Consider the following 14,914-nt stretch of genomic DNA (forward strand, 5'->3'; position numbering starts at 1 on the left):
TTATATATTTTAAATGGTATAATTGGTATGTTGACCAAAAGTTTAATTTTCTCAAAGGAAAAAAAAAAAGAGTTAATTCTTCATGAGGTATAAATGGAAAGTAAGTGGATGGGGCCGATAATGTATTACAGTTAACTACTTGTAATAGTAATTAGGTTAGGTTTAGGTGTGTGTGATTGTATAAAAAAAGAAAGCGATCAAAAATAGGAAATGTCGTCAGACAGACATTGTTTTTAGTCCAAACCACCAAACTGAACGTGCTTCTGTTTCGGGCTTTGTGTATGTATGAAAAGGAAAGTTGAATCCTAGAACAAAGCCCACCCACCATCACCGTCGTCGTCGTCGTCATCATCAATCCAGTCAAACTTGTCTTTTTCCGTCAGTCAGTCTCTCTCTATCTGTATCTATATCTCATGCTCTTCAATTCACAGATTCAGGTGATTATTTATGCTCCTCAAGGTATTACTTTAATACTTCACTTTAGGGTTTTGTTTTCTTATTTTTAACTATAATTATTTGTTTTTTGGGGCCTAACATACCTCGGGATTGGGTTATTTTGTGTGTTTTATTTGCATTCACTTGTGTATATTATTTAGTATTTGATCTCTACTATTGTTAGAATTTTGATTTGAGGTATTCCAAAATGTAACTCGTGCGAAATTTTTTGATAGTTTTTGTAAGAGAGGATATAGTTTAGTTTTATTAAAACATATGTTTTAATATATGTGTTTTCGGGCCACAAGTCAAGGGGATCTCATCAGAACTCCGCAGTTAAGTGTGCTCAGACAAGAGTGGCAAAAAGGTTTTAATCGTGCTTCAATTGGGTAAAATGGACAATATATGTGGCCGTGGTGGGCGGGGCGTTACAGTTATGGTGGCCATGTTATTTAGTTTAGGGCAAAAGGAATGGTTGTGAATTAATTTAGTCAATTGTTTGGTGTTGAATTTTTAAATTGGAATTTTATTGCAGATGTTGTAAATTAGTTTACGTCTGGAGAAGTGGTTTGTTTCAACAATGATGGATTCTTGCAATTGCATCGAGCCACAATGGCCGGCTGATGAATTGCTGATGAAGTATCAGTATATATCAGATTTCTTTATTGCTCTTGCATATTTCTCCATTCCGTTGGAGTTGATATACTTTGTTAAAAAGTCGGCCGTTTTTCCCTATAGATGGGTACTTGTTCAGTTTGGTGCTTTTATTGTACTGTGTGGAGCTACACATCTAATTAACTTATGGACATTTAATGTGCATACAAGAACAGTAGCTATTGTAATGACCACTGCTAAAGTTTTGACTGCGGCAGTGTCGTGTGCAACTGCACTTATGTTAGTACACATTATACCTGATTTACTTAGTGTGAAAACTAGAGAGTTATTTTTGAAAAATAAGGCTGCTGAACTGGATCGTGAAATGGGTATTATTCGTACACAAGAAGAAACTGGTCGACATGTTAGAATGCTAACCCATGAAATTAGAAGCACTCTTAACAGACATACTATATTAAAGACGACACTTGTTGAATTGGGGAGAACATTGGGCTTAGAAGAGTGTGCTCTTTGGATGCCAACTCGTAGTGGTTTAGAGCTTCAACTCTCTTATACTCTTCGCCATCAAAATCCAGTTGGTTTTACGGTTCCGATTCAGTCTCCTGCAATCAATCAAGTTTTTAGTACTAACCGTGCTGTTAAGATATCTCCTAATAGTCCTGTTGCTAGACTTCGCCCAGCTTCTGGCAAATATATGCTTGGGGAGGTTGTTGCTGTGAGGGTCCCGCTTTTACATCTCAGTAATTTTCAGATTTATGACTGGCCAGAACTAACAACAAAACGTTATGCATTGATGGTTTTAATGCTTCCTTCGGATAGTGCAAGGCAATGGCATGTTCATGAGTTGGAGCTTGTTGAAGTGGTCGCTGATCAGGTTTGCACGTTATATATTTTATTATTTTTCTTGAATAAATATGAGTCTTTTTCCTTTAAATTTGGTTTTTAGTAGAGGTGCGAATTTCAACCCAACTAGGCTGAGTTTATATCTCAAAAGAGGTCAACTGAAAAAACTTACCGAAACAGGGAAAACGGGTTAAAATGTCTAAAGTCTTTTTTTCATGCAATGTAGTCTCACAAATGTTTCTCAATCAAAGATTTACATGCTTTATGTAATAATAATGTTTTTGTAATCATAAGTTACTAATTAATTGTTTTTTAAGAAATATAGCTAAATGGGAAAAAAAGGTACACGTGAATCACCTGAACCTGAACCTAAGACCTGTTTCATTCTGAAGCTCTTACGACCTGTTACCCAAACTGCCTATATCACTGCCTTTAGTTTTAGACTTTTAGGGTCTATTGCTTTTTTTTTATCAAGTATATCTAGAAGGCTTTTGTGGGCACATAAATGAGGTGATTTGTACTCGATTCTCTTGGTTTTTAGGTTGCTGTCGCTCTTTCACATGCTGCAATCTTAGAAGAGTCTATGAGGGCCCGGGACTTGCTTATGGAGCAAAATGTGGCCCTTGATCTTGCAAGAAGAGAAGCTGAAACTGCTGTTCGAGCACGTAATGATTTTCTTGCTGTTATGAACCATGAAATGAGAACTCCAATGCATGCAATTATTGCACTTTCGTCATTACTACAAGAAACTGATTTGACACCAGAGCAAAGGCTCATGGTTGAGACCATCCTCAAGAGCAGTAACTTGCTTGCCACACTAATTAATGATGTATTGGATCTTTCGAGGCTAGAAGATGGTAGCCTTGAACTTGATACTGCAACTTTTAACCTTCATGCTCTCTTCAAGGAGGTAGTTTCTTATCTCATATTATTAATAACTTGCTCTAGATTTACTTAATAGCTGTTCTAGTGGAGGTGTTTGTATTTGCATTTTGTAACCAAGTTTTGAATTAGCATGACATAAAACTAAAATCTCAAGAGCCAGTTTATGATGTTTGGATCAAGAGATTTTGCTTCTAATTGTATGCTTATTTAGGAGTCAAATTATCAGTTGTCAGATCAATATCATATCGCAGCAAAACTGATTGTCTATGGATAAAACTTCAACCTAATTTCTGAGACTTTATTTTCATTTTTATGAATCACTATCTCTCTTTGTTTCCATGAAAACTTAACTTTTGGTCATAACAGTTATTAATTTCTAGAATAATCAGAATGCGCTTAACAGTCAAATATCTGAATATCTTATTACTGCAACTTAGGCAGCTTAAGTGCAAACAACCCCCCAATACTTTTTCGCTGACGGATCTGTGTCTATTTCCCAGGTTCTAAACTTGATTCGGCCAGTTGCATCAGTCAAAAGGTTGTTTGTTACATTGAGCCTTTCTTCGGATTTGCCAGAATACGCCATTGGTGACGAGAAGAGACTTATGCAAATAATTCTAAATATCGTTGGGAATGCGGTGAAATTTTCAAAAGAAGGCAGCATATCGATTTCTGCTGTCATGGCAAAACCAGATTCTTTAAGGGATCCTCGATCTCCTGATTTTTTTCCAATCCCTGGTGATAATAGTTTTTATATGCGTGTTCAGGTGCGTTTTTCGTTATTTCTTTGTTTAATGCCACGACTTATGAGTTCTGTTCTTAACCAGAGTCCTTTAATATAGGTGAAAGACACAGGAATCGGAATTAGCCAACAAGACATCCCTAAGCTTTTTACGAAATTTGCAGAAAACCAATCAGCAACAAGTAGAAATCCAGGTGGCAGTGGACTTGGCCTTGCCATTTGTAAAAGGTAATCTTCGTATTTTCATTTCTGCATTTTCATTTTTAAATCTGTTGATTATAAGGAGAAAAGAAAAGAAACTGAGGGGGGTGCTTGGAATTGCGTTTCTGATCTAATTATCTGATTATACTGACTTGAAGTGGCATTAATTATGTTTTAATGTTCAGATAAACCGATTTTCTCTCCTACAATTTGATCACTTAATGGGTCAAAAATTGAGTTTTGGATAATCAGTTTTATATGATCACTTTCATACTAACTAGCAAAATAAAACTTAGTTATTTATCGATTCTATAAACTCAATTAAAATTTAGATTCCTAGCTGACAAATGGCTGCTATTCTGTTTTTCATGTACTGATACTTTTAGTCTTCTACCTATTAGCTTCTTAAATAATTAAATACACCAAACATTATCTTATTTTTTATTAACGACTTTTAATAACAGCAGCGCATCCAAACATTATTTCCTACTTTCCATTTCATTGGAAAGGACTTTTCATGATTCTGATTATACGATATCAAGCAAACACGCTCAAAACTCACATATACATTTGACATGGTGTAAAGAATTCTGGATCATTGACAAATCAGCATATTCGTTAACCTATATTATTCGTGCAGATTTGTGAATCTTATGGAAGGTAATATATGGGTTGAAAGTGAAGGTGTTGGCAAGGGATCTACTGCAATCTTTTATGTCAAACTCGGATATACTGCACGTTTAAATGAATCCAGACTCCCTCATATGAGACTTCCGGCAAAACTTGGGCAGACAAGTTTTTCAGGACTCAAAGTATTAGTCATCGATGACAACGGGTTAGTGAGTTTGGTCATCATCTTCCATTTTTTAGAATTTTGCTACCAATTCGTAAGCCCTAAGGGCTTTTTTTTTAATAAGTAACTTCTAAGACATGCATATTAATGTTAAGACACTACTATAGTGTCTACGCAATGCGGCGGAGGTTAATATTTTCTATTCTTGACATTGATGACTTTTTATGGTGGTTCCCGCAGGGGCAGGTGGTTTAATAGTTGAGAAGATAATGTAATTTGTTAGAAAAGAATTTTTCCAATGAAAAAAGTTATTTTATGCTTATACTAAATTATGAAAAAGTTTATTTGTTTTTTGTAAGGCATGTTTGGGATTTTCATACAAAATTTTCAAAAAATATATTAAATGAGTTTATTACATGAATGGAAAGTTTGACTATTAAGATAGATATTAATTAAAATATAAGTTGTAGGGGTACAACGGGTATATAGTATTTTTAAGTTTTTAGTAATTTAATACCGCTGGACAATTTCTATAAAAGGAGTATAGATAACTATTAGTATCTCCAACTGCAAAATGACTGTTTAGAGAAACGATAGGAGGTTGTTAATGATTTTGTTTGGCCATTGTATTTCTTCAAAAGGAAAGGTCGAAAGTTAGTTGTTTACAACAGCTCTAAGAAGGTACTATATGTTATTATCTTGTCAAAAGATGAGCACTTTAGGGAAAAGTTGGGTGTAGCCATATATGTACATGAACATATGCAGACATACATATATGAGTGCATGCTTAGTCGACTTTGAACTTCAGATCACCTTTCATGTCATCGATATAATGCAGTGTTAGCAGAACAGCTACCAGGGGGCTTCTGATGCACCTTGGATGTGATGTGACCACGGTTAGCTCAGGTGAAGACTGCTTACAAGTCATCACCAAAGAACACAAGGTTGTTTTCATGGACGTCTCGTTACCTGGTTCCGACAGTTACAATGTTGCAAGACTTTTGCAGGAAAAGTTCCCAAAACGCCATGAAAAACCACTGATAGTAGCCCTTACCGGCCACACAGACAAGTCAGCAAAAGAAAGCCTGTTGAGAGTTGGAATGGATGGAGTTATACTGAAACCTGTTTCAGTGGAGAAGATGAGAGTTGCTTTATCTGAGCTTTTAGAGCATAAAAAGGTTCTACATGACACATAGTAACCATTAATTACTCACACTAAGAGGGAGGATTTTTGGGATTGTACATATTGCAACTCCATTTGGTATATACTATGTATGTGTTATTACCACAATATGATAGAGAATGGTTGTAATGTTGTTTGAAGTGAGCTTTAACATAGTTGAACGGTACCTGAATTGTTGCATAAAATTGCAAGCAAAAATACTTGACTCTGCTCCTATTCTCATTTCAAGTCATATGGTGTTTGAGATTTGATTTATGCTAGGAGTTTAGCCGTGTTCATTATATTATGATTAGCTCGTATATATGTATTATATATGAAAATAATAGTATAATTAATTGATGGGTCAAAGATAGATTTACCCCTAACCAACATCTATGAATCTCAGAAGTTATGATTCCTTAAAGAGTTTCGGCCTTAATAGGTCCAGAAAAAGATAAGGATCTCTCCTACGCGGGTAATAGGAGGTATAGCCATCTAGGCAATGTTCTCCCTTGCTGCTACATTATGGGTTATTGGAATGGCAAGCATAAAAGCAATCTTCAACCGTTTTGTTACATGTCTTGCTCAAATACGTTACGCTATCAGATGGAAACCGGGTTCATGGGTATCCAGCGTGGTTATGTGACACTCTCGAGTACCACGTTTGGTATCTCTGTTTCAGACCCCTGCTAAGGGTTTCTTCTAAAACCGGTGTCAATAATATAATGTGTTGCCACCCGAGAGATACTTTGACTAGTGAAGCTAGCTAGATACATAAAACAGATTGACGATGGGATTTCATATGGCACATCCATTTGATGTTAGAACTCTGTTTTTCTTTATAATCGATTGTTCAACCTCCGCTGAAGGCTTAAAGCTTCAACTAATATCTTCATTTCGCATAAAGAGATTTATAAAATAAGTGAGTGTTGTTTTACAGATATAACATTTGTAGTTATATATCTCACACTCTCTCTAAAAATAAATAAATAAATTGAAAAAAAAAAACTTTGTCCTTTAGCAAATGTATTTTCTTCGGCGTTCATATAGAGACAAACCACCTTCACTTTTACCTCCCTTTGGTATTACGAGTATTTGTTAATTTTTTCCCCCAATGATTACTCTATTTCTTTTTTGGGCTAAATACTTGGAAAGTCCTTCAACTTGTCATTGAAACCTTTTCTGGCGCAAAGTTCTATTCGGGGGAAGAAAAACGGCTAAAATCTCTTTTATGAGATTCCGTACAAGTAGCCAGTTAAAAATATGGCTAATTACTTGGAAAGTCCTTCAACTTGTCAATGAAACCTTTTCTGGGGGAAACGGCTAAAATTACTATTGTGGGGTCTCGTGTAAGTAGCCGGTCAAAAAGTATTTTGAATGTAATTTCTCTTTTATTTTATTTCATTTATGGATTACATAGAAATTCCAAGTCATATCTCTATACAAAAACACCAAAATATAATATATATATATTTCTGGGTTCCATCTCCATTCCATCTTCATAACCTCTGACCATCCTACCGTCGACACCATCTAAATCTGACTACCCTTTTGCCATTACAGATTTGGGATGCCATAATCACATATTTCCTATGGTAACGTCAGCTCATCATCAACATACAAATTTTCCGGCCACCCCTACATCACCACCACAAAGATCCGGTCACAAAACTCATGAAACAATTTGAATAATCTTGATTGTATCTTTGTCCCCATTTAACCATTCTTATGTTCAACTCTTATTAAATAACCCAAGTTAAAGATTTAAACATTTTACTTAACACCACCGCAAATCTCCATAGCCGCCACCATAAAGTTTATGACGCTGGCAGCGGTGGTTTTGAAATGGAAGTGGCTAGATGTCATATGGTACAAGGGAATATAAAAAAGTGTCTAATTTGAAAAAAAAATTGTTGGAGCCCCAAAAAAGGTTTTTGTGACAAGTTGAGAGACTTTTCAAGTAATTAGTCCTTAAAAATAAGGATAAAACCGACTAACTACTGTACACGTGAACAAAAAGTGGCCACGGTCCTACTATAGTAATTTTAGCCGTTTTCATACCCTCAAATAGATTTAATTATTTTTATTTTTTATTTTTTTGTTGGAGCCCGAAAAAAGGTTTCAGTGACAAGTTGAGAAACTTTTCAAATAATTAGCCCTTCTTATTTCAACTAATGTATAAATAATCAATGTCCAATAATTGTTTCTAGCCTTGGGAGACAAGGCGGCCCTCCACGGCTCCACTTATTATATTACTCTTTCCGTCCTGCTAAATGTGTCATCTTTTGAATATTTAAAGTCTTTTTCTATTAATTTTGACCTTAAATATTTTGATTTGTATTATATAATATATAAAATATTAAAGATCAAAGTTTATAGCTAAATCACATTTAATTAGACGGGGGAGTATTATATATACGTGATAAGATGAGAAGATATAAAAGAAAATTCCGTATCTTATTTTATAAAGCCAATTAAATAAACCTCGCATGTATTTGTATAGTGTGTATATGATATGATGATTTGTTTATTATACATATAACATATTACTTGAAAATACTAAGTAAATATATTCAATTTTTATGACACAAACAAATATGATTAAATGTCTTCAACCTCTATGCACTACAACACGTAATATCTGGACCCAAGTTTTAATGATGTATATCTATATTTTGTATCATAATAATAGATACAGTCCTTCATTTGGTGATAATATATTAGGGTATGTTTTTAGGAGCTAGCTTTAAGCTTTAAACTTTTAGAAAAAAGCTCCTATCTAATAAATGTAATAAATAGATATAACTATTTATCTGCTTCTAGGATAACATTCATTAGGCACGTTTTTTTTGGACGTAACATTTCCTCCACATCATTTTACCATTTAAATTTAAGAAAAACAAGTCTGCTGCTAGCATCCTTTTTCACAATCCAACTCACCACGTGATGAATGGGGGAAAAAATTGTTTGAAAAATATTAGAAGTTGTTCCAACGCTAAATTAACTTTTTTTTTTTTAGACATTTAGAGTATTGGTAACAATATGTCAATAACAAGAAAATATATTGAAAAAGTTAGAACATTGATGATATGTCAAACATGGTGTTAAAATACAAGTTTAACTTGTTAATTATTTATCTAATTTTGTCCTTTGGATGTACAAGGTAACAATTTATTATCAAGAGGGACTAAAGCTGGACAAGTGAGAAGTGTTTAAGGTGGTTGGACTTGAAGTGAAGACATGAAGAGAAGGAGGGGGCAAAGCTGTGGACTTCTATTTCTTATGGAGTATAAATACTCCCTTTATACCCGATTAAGGCTACAGTCGAAATTATTTTCATAATTCTTCATATATTTTCTCTCATATTTTCTATTCATATTTCTGTATTCTAACATATATATCACATCAATATATATGTTATTCTGATTATATATAATCATCGATTGATGATTATTGCATATTTGTAATTGATAAAATTAAACTCTAATAATAAATAATCATTCGGCTATTGTTCTTGTTTTTAGATCTGATTTTAGATCAGATTTTTGGTTCTAGTTGTGGTTTCTTACATGGTATCAAAGCCAAGTTAGGGTTCTTACATGGTATCAGAGCCAAAACGGTGATTTGATCGGTTTTCTTGTTATTGTTCTCTTCCAAATTAGGGTGTATTCTGATTTTGGAAACCTAATTTTTTTAGGGTTTTCTCTTCGTATTTTTTGGGGATTTCTTCTGGAAATCCTTATTTGTGTTGATTCCGCTGCAATTCTGGTTCGTATCCCTTGATTTTATCTCGACTAAGTGAATCGAGATTTGATCTAGGGTTTGGTGTTTTTTTACAGATCCTGATTATTTCTTGACTAAGTGAATCAAGAAATAGTTAGGGTTCCTCTTCCTTCTTCCGAAAGCACTGTATTGTATTCTTGTTCCCTTTTATTTTTCATTATTTGCTTATTGTGTGTTTTTTCTGCTTATAGTTTCTTCTCAGATCAAAAATTTATATATATATATTATAATTTTTTTCTATATCTTTTTCTCATAAAAACAATAGTGCTAATGCTTGACCTGCCTTCATACGAGAGGTTAGAAATCCTGCCTCTGGTGCTGTTGTGAGATTAAGATCTATTTTCTAATTCTTGTTTTTTGTCTGAGAAGGGATTATTTGTGGATCTTATGTGCTTTGAGTTTTGTTGATTGATTACTTGGTTATTTGTCTGCTCTGTTTACTTTGTTTTTGTGTTTCTCTTCTTGTTACTTGTTTATTTGTGTGATTAGTCTTTACAATGTCTGGTTCTGGATCTGTTCCTCCTGTTAATACTGGTAGTGTTCATACTGGTAATACACCTTCTGTTACACCTAGACATACTAGGTTTAATCCTGATGAAACTACTTATGAAGATGTGACTAGAATTAGTAAACTAGATTTTGGTGATCCTCTCTATCTGCATGCTAGGGATACTTTGAGTACTCCTTTGATTGGTTTTAAGTTGACTGGTACTGAAAATTATCAAGTGTGGTCTTGTGCTATTGAATTGGCTTTAGAAACTAAAAATAAAACTGGATTCATTGATGGTACTTGTGTTAAATCTGAAGATGATCCAATTCTTGCTAAACAATGGGACAGATGTAATGCAGTTGTGTTAAATTGGATTCTTGGTTGTGTTTCAGAAGAGTTATATCTAGGACAGATCTATTCTAAAAATGCTGCTTTTGTATGGAATGAATTAAAAGATACTTATGATAAAATAGATGGGTCTGTCATCTTTAATTTACATCAAAAGATTAATTGTCTTTCACAAAATGGTTCAAGCTTGTCTGAATACTATCATAAATTGACTTCTTTGTGGAAACAATTTGATGCAATTGTGAAAATTATCTGCTTGTTCTTGTAAAGCTGCTAAACAGTTACAAACTCATACTGATTTGATGAAGTTGATGCAATTTTTAATGGGCTTGGATGATGTATATATGTCTGTTAGATCTAATCTGCTTATGAGAGATCCTTTGCCTTCTGTTAAGACTGCCTTTAATGTTGTTTCAAGAGAAGAGTCCCACAGGGGTGGGTATTCCGATAAGACTGCTGGTAATCATGCTACATCTTTTGTTGCAAAAACTAACTTTTCTAGAAACAACAATAGATCTTTTGATAATAAGAAAACTTTTGACAACAACTTTGAATCAAGAAGAACTTTTGAACCTTCTCAAAGGACTTTCAGACCTCCAGATCCAAATCTTAACTGTACACATTGTCATAGAATTGGTCATACTGTTGAAAGATGTTTTCAACTTGCTAATAAGAAATCTGGTCAGTTTGGTGGGAAACTCTCTAACAACAATGCCCATTTGGATAAAAATGGTGCTTCTACTTCTCATTCTAATGGTTCTGCTTCTAGTTCTGTGCAAAATGTTTTGACTGCAGACCAAGTAACTCAATTGCTTAGTCTTCTTGATACCAAATCTATTCCTACCAATCTGCAAGCCAATATGGCAGGTATTCCTGTTTGTAGTAATTCTTGGTTCTTGTCTTGCAATGCTTTCTTGTTTAATGCTATTATTAAGTGGATCATTGATTCTGGTGCAAACCAACATATGACTGTATCTAATAAAGGTTTGGGTAATGTTGTTGATATATCTGACTTGAATTTGAAAATTGGTCATCCCAATGGCACTTGTGCTATTGTTAAAAAAATTGGAAATCTTCATTTAAGTAATGGTATTATCTTATTTGATGTTATTGTGGTACCTGACTATTCTGTTAATCTTATGTCTGTGCATAAGTTGTGTAGAGATAATAAGTTGCATGTAAGTTTTGATGAAAATAAATGTTATATTCAGGATTCACAACAAAAGAATCTTCTGGGGACTGGTAGTGAACAAGGTGGTCTTTATGTGTTTGATGACTCTTCTGTTTGCAATACTGTGGTGTGTAATTCTGCTTCTTTACCTTATGAGTCAAAATTGTTGTGGCATTTAAGGCTTGGTCATCCTGCTGACCAAGCTTTGTCTGTTTTTAATAAAAAGCTAAATCTATCTAACAAGGATTTGAAACCTTGTGACATTTGTCATAAGGCTAAGCAAGTTAGAGAACCATTCCCTTTAAGTGAACACAAAACAAAAAAATTGGGTGATTTGATACATTTAGATGTTTGGGGTCCATACAAAGTTCAATCTAAAGAGGGTCATAAGTATTTTTTAACTGTTGTTGATGACTATATAAGGGCTGTGTGGACTTTTTTACTTAAGTCTAAAACTGAAGTTTATGATAACTTGCTTTCTTTCTTCAATATTCTTAAAACTCAATTTAATGTTAAGGTTAAGATTGTCAGAAGTGATAATGGAACTGAGTTTGTGAATAATCAAATGTTTAATTTGTTTAACTTAGAATGGATTGTTCATCAAACTACTGTTGTCTATACTCCTCAACAAAATGGTGTTGTTGAAAGGAAACATGGACACCTTCTTAATGTTGCTAGGTCTCTTATGTTTCAGGGGGGAATTCCTTTGTATCTTTGGAGTGATTGTATTTTGACTGCTACTTACTTAATAAATAGAACTCCTTCCTCAATTCTAAAAGGCAAAATTCCATATGAATTGGTGTATAAAACTGAACCATCTTTAAGTCATTTGAAAGTGTTTGGATGCTTGTGTTTTGCTACAAAATTAAATGTGTTTGATAAATTTGATTCTAGGTCTGAAAAGTGTGTTATGATTGGGTATTCTGGTTTCAAGAAGTGTTATAAGTTGTTTAGTTTAGAATCAAATACTTATGTTTTTTCAAGAGATGTTAAGTTTTATGAGAACATATTTCCATTTACTATGAAAACTGATAATAAAACTTCTTTTAAAAATATAAATCAACTTAATTTTTTTGACATATATGATACACCAATTCAAACTGATATTGCCTCTAAAAGTCCCTATGATGAAGAGGAAGACATGAACACTGAATCTAATAGTGGCAGTAGCTTTAGCAAAACCTCTGGCAGTACTTCTGAACATCTAGAAGAGTCTACTAGGTTTTCTGGTGATCCTGCAACTTTATTAGATGAAGATAATGATAATTCTGAGGGCATAACTCAAATTGAGAATGAAAATTTTCTTAGAAGAACTGTTAGACAGAGTAAACTTCCAAAGAATTTGGAAAATTTTCAACTTGATGGTAAAGTTAAGTATCCTCTAAATAAGGTTGCTAATTATGCCAATCTTAGTTCTGGTATTTATGCTTTTGTGTCAAATTTGAATAAGTCTATTGAACCTTCTAATTTTCATGAGGCTGTTAAAGATCAAAGGTGGATAGAAGCTATGAATTTAGAAATGGAAGCTTTAAATAGAAATGGGACTTGGTATTTAACTGACCTCCCACCTGGTAGGACTGCAATAGGCTGTAAATGGATCTATAAAATTAAATATAAGTCTACAGGTGAGGTTGAAAGATATAAAGCAAGGTTAGTGGCTCAAGGTTATAGTCAGAAAATGGGTATAGACTTTGATGAAACTTTTTCACCTGTGGTTAAGATGGTTACTATTAGGTCTCTTCTTACTATTGATGTAACAAATAAGTGGCCTTTGTTTCAACTTGATGTTAACAATGCTTTCCTATATGGTGATTTATATGAAGAAGTTTATATGAAATTACCTCAAGGTTAGTTTAATTCTGATGAGAAAAAGGTTTGTAGACTTGTTAAATCTTTATATGGTCTTAAACAAGCCCCAAGGCAATGGAATGCCAAACTTTCTTCTGCTCTTATTGAGTTTGGATTTACTCAAAGTAAATGTGATTATTCTTTGTTTACTAAGGTTTCTGATACTTGTTTAATTGCATTACTTGTATATGTGGATGACATTGTCATCACTGGTAGTGATGTTTCTGAAATTGATAAAGTTAAACAGTTTTTGAGTTCCAAATTTAGAATTAAAGATCTTGGTAAACTAAAATATTTTCTGGGAATTGAAGTTTTAGAAACTGAAAAAGGTCTATGTTTATCCCAAAGAAAATATTGTCTAGAAATGTTGAATGAGTTTGGATTACTTGGATGTAAACCTTTCAATACTCCTCTTGAAGTTAATATTACCATGAAAGGTGTTGGTAACAAGTCTAAACCTTTAGATAACATAACTGTTTATCAAAAACTTATTGGTAAACTTATTTATCTCACATTAACAAGGCCTGACATAAGCTATGCAGTTCAATGTCTTAGCCAGTTTATGCATGCTCTTACTAATGAACATTTTTAGTATGGTTTGAGAATTTTGAGATACCTTAAAGGTTCACCTGGTAAAGGTATTCACATTCAAGGTTGTAAGTCTTCCTTATCTTTGTCTGCTTATGTTGATTCAGACTGGGCTAGATGTGTTACTACTAGAAAATCTGTAACTGGTTATGTTGTTTTCCTTGGTGAGAACCTTGTATCTTGGAAAAGTAAAAAACAAACAACAGTGGCTAAGTCTTCTGCTGAAGCAGAATACAGAGCCTTAGCTGCTGTTACTTATGAGATTATGTGGTTTTTGAACTTGCTTAAGGATCTTGGTTTTGATAATAATATACTGCCTGTAAATGTTTATTGTGACAGTAAATCTGCTATGCAAATTGCCACTAATCCTGTTTTTCATGAAAGAACAAAGCATTTTGAAATTGATTTACATTTTGTTAGAGAAAAAATTGCAGCAGGCACTATCAAACCAATTAAGATTGAATTTGCTTTGAATATAGCAGATTTGTTCACCAAAAGTCTTACATTTAAAGCACATCATTTTTTATGCAAAAAATTGGGTTTTGAGGATGTTTTTAAAGTTAAACTTGAGGGGGATGTTAAAATACAAGTTTAACTTGTTAATTATTTATCTAATTTTGTCCGTTGGATGTGCAAGGTAACAATTTATTATCAAGAGGGACTAAATCTGGACAAGTGAGAAGTGTTTAAGGTGGTTGGACTTGAAGTGAAGACATGAAGAGAAGGAGGGGGCAAAGCTGTGGACTTCTATTTCTTATGGAGTATAAATACTCCCTTTATACCCGATTAGGGCTACAGTCGAAATTATTTTCATAATTCTTCATATATTTTCTCTAATATTTTCTATTCATATTTCTGTATCCTGACATATATATCACATCAATATATATGTTATTCTGATTATAATCATCGATTGATGATTATTGCATATTTGTAATTGATAAAATTAAACTCTAATAATAAATAATCATTCGGCGATTGTTCTTGTTTTTAGATCTGATTTTAGATCA

General features: G+C 33.5%; 1 protein-coding gene across 2 annotated transcripts; it reads left to right on the top strand.

The window, feature by feature from the left end:
• The first annotated feature begins 156 nt into the window (after positions 1 to 156).
• LOC122611189 (ethylene receptor 1) lies at positions 157 to 5,905 on the top strand. Of its 2 annotated transcripts, none has more exons than XM_043784168.1 (7): positions 157 to 459; positions 971 to 1,924; positions 2,435 to 2,803; positions 3,279 to 3,545; positions 3,621 to 3,748; positions 4,362 to 4,556; positions 5,353 to 5,905. In XM_043784168.1, the coding sequence occupies exons 2-7, from the start codon at positions 1,016 to 1,018 to the stop codon at positions 5,708 to 5,710; spliced, it is 2,226 nt and encodes a 741-aa protein (XP_043640103.1). In that variant the 5' UTR covers positions 157 to 459; positions 971 to 1,015; the 3' UTR covers positions 5,711 to 5,905. The 2 variants fall into 2 exon arrangements, with proteins under 2 accessions (XP_043640103.1, XP_043640104.1); XM_043784169.1 differs by having other exon boundaries at positions 157 to 437.
• Positions 5,906 to 14,914: the final 9,009 nt, after the last annotated feature.

The sequence above is a fragment of the Erigeron canadensis genome, chromosome 8, assembly GCF_010389155.1.
Source record: "Erigeron canadensis isolate Cc75 chromosome 8, C_canadensis_v1, whole genome shotgun sequence".
In the NCBI taxonomy this organism is placed as follows: domain Eukaryota; kingdom Viridiplantae; phylum Streptophyta; class Magnoliopsida; order Asterales; family Asteraceae; genus Erigeron; species Erigeron canadensis.

Excerpts from the sequence above, each read along its gene's own strand:
- LOC122611189 (XM_043784168.1), top strand. The coding sequence starts at position 1,016 with ATGATGGATTCTTGCAATTGCATCGAGCCACAATGGCCGGCTGATGAA. Across the intron at positions 3,546-3,620 it reads GTTTTTATATGCGTGTTCAG|GTGAAAGACACAGGAATCGG; the intron begins GTGCGTTTTTCG and ends CCTTTAATATAG. Across the intron at positions 4,557-5,352 it reads TTAGTCATCGATGACAACGG|TGTTAGCAGAACAGCTACCA; the intron begins GTTAGTGAGTTT and ends GATATAATGCAG.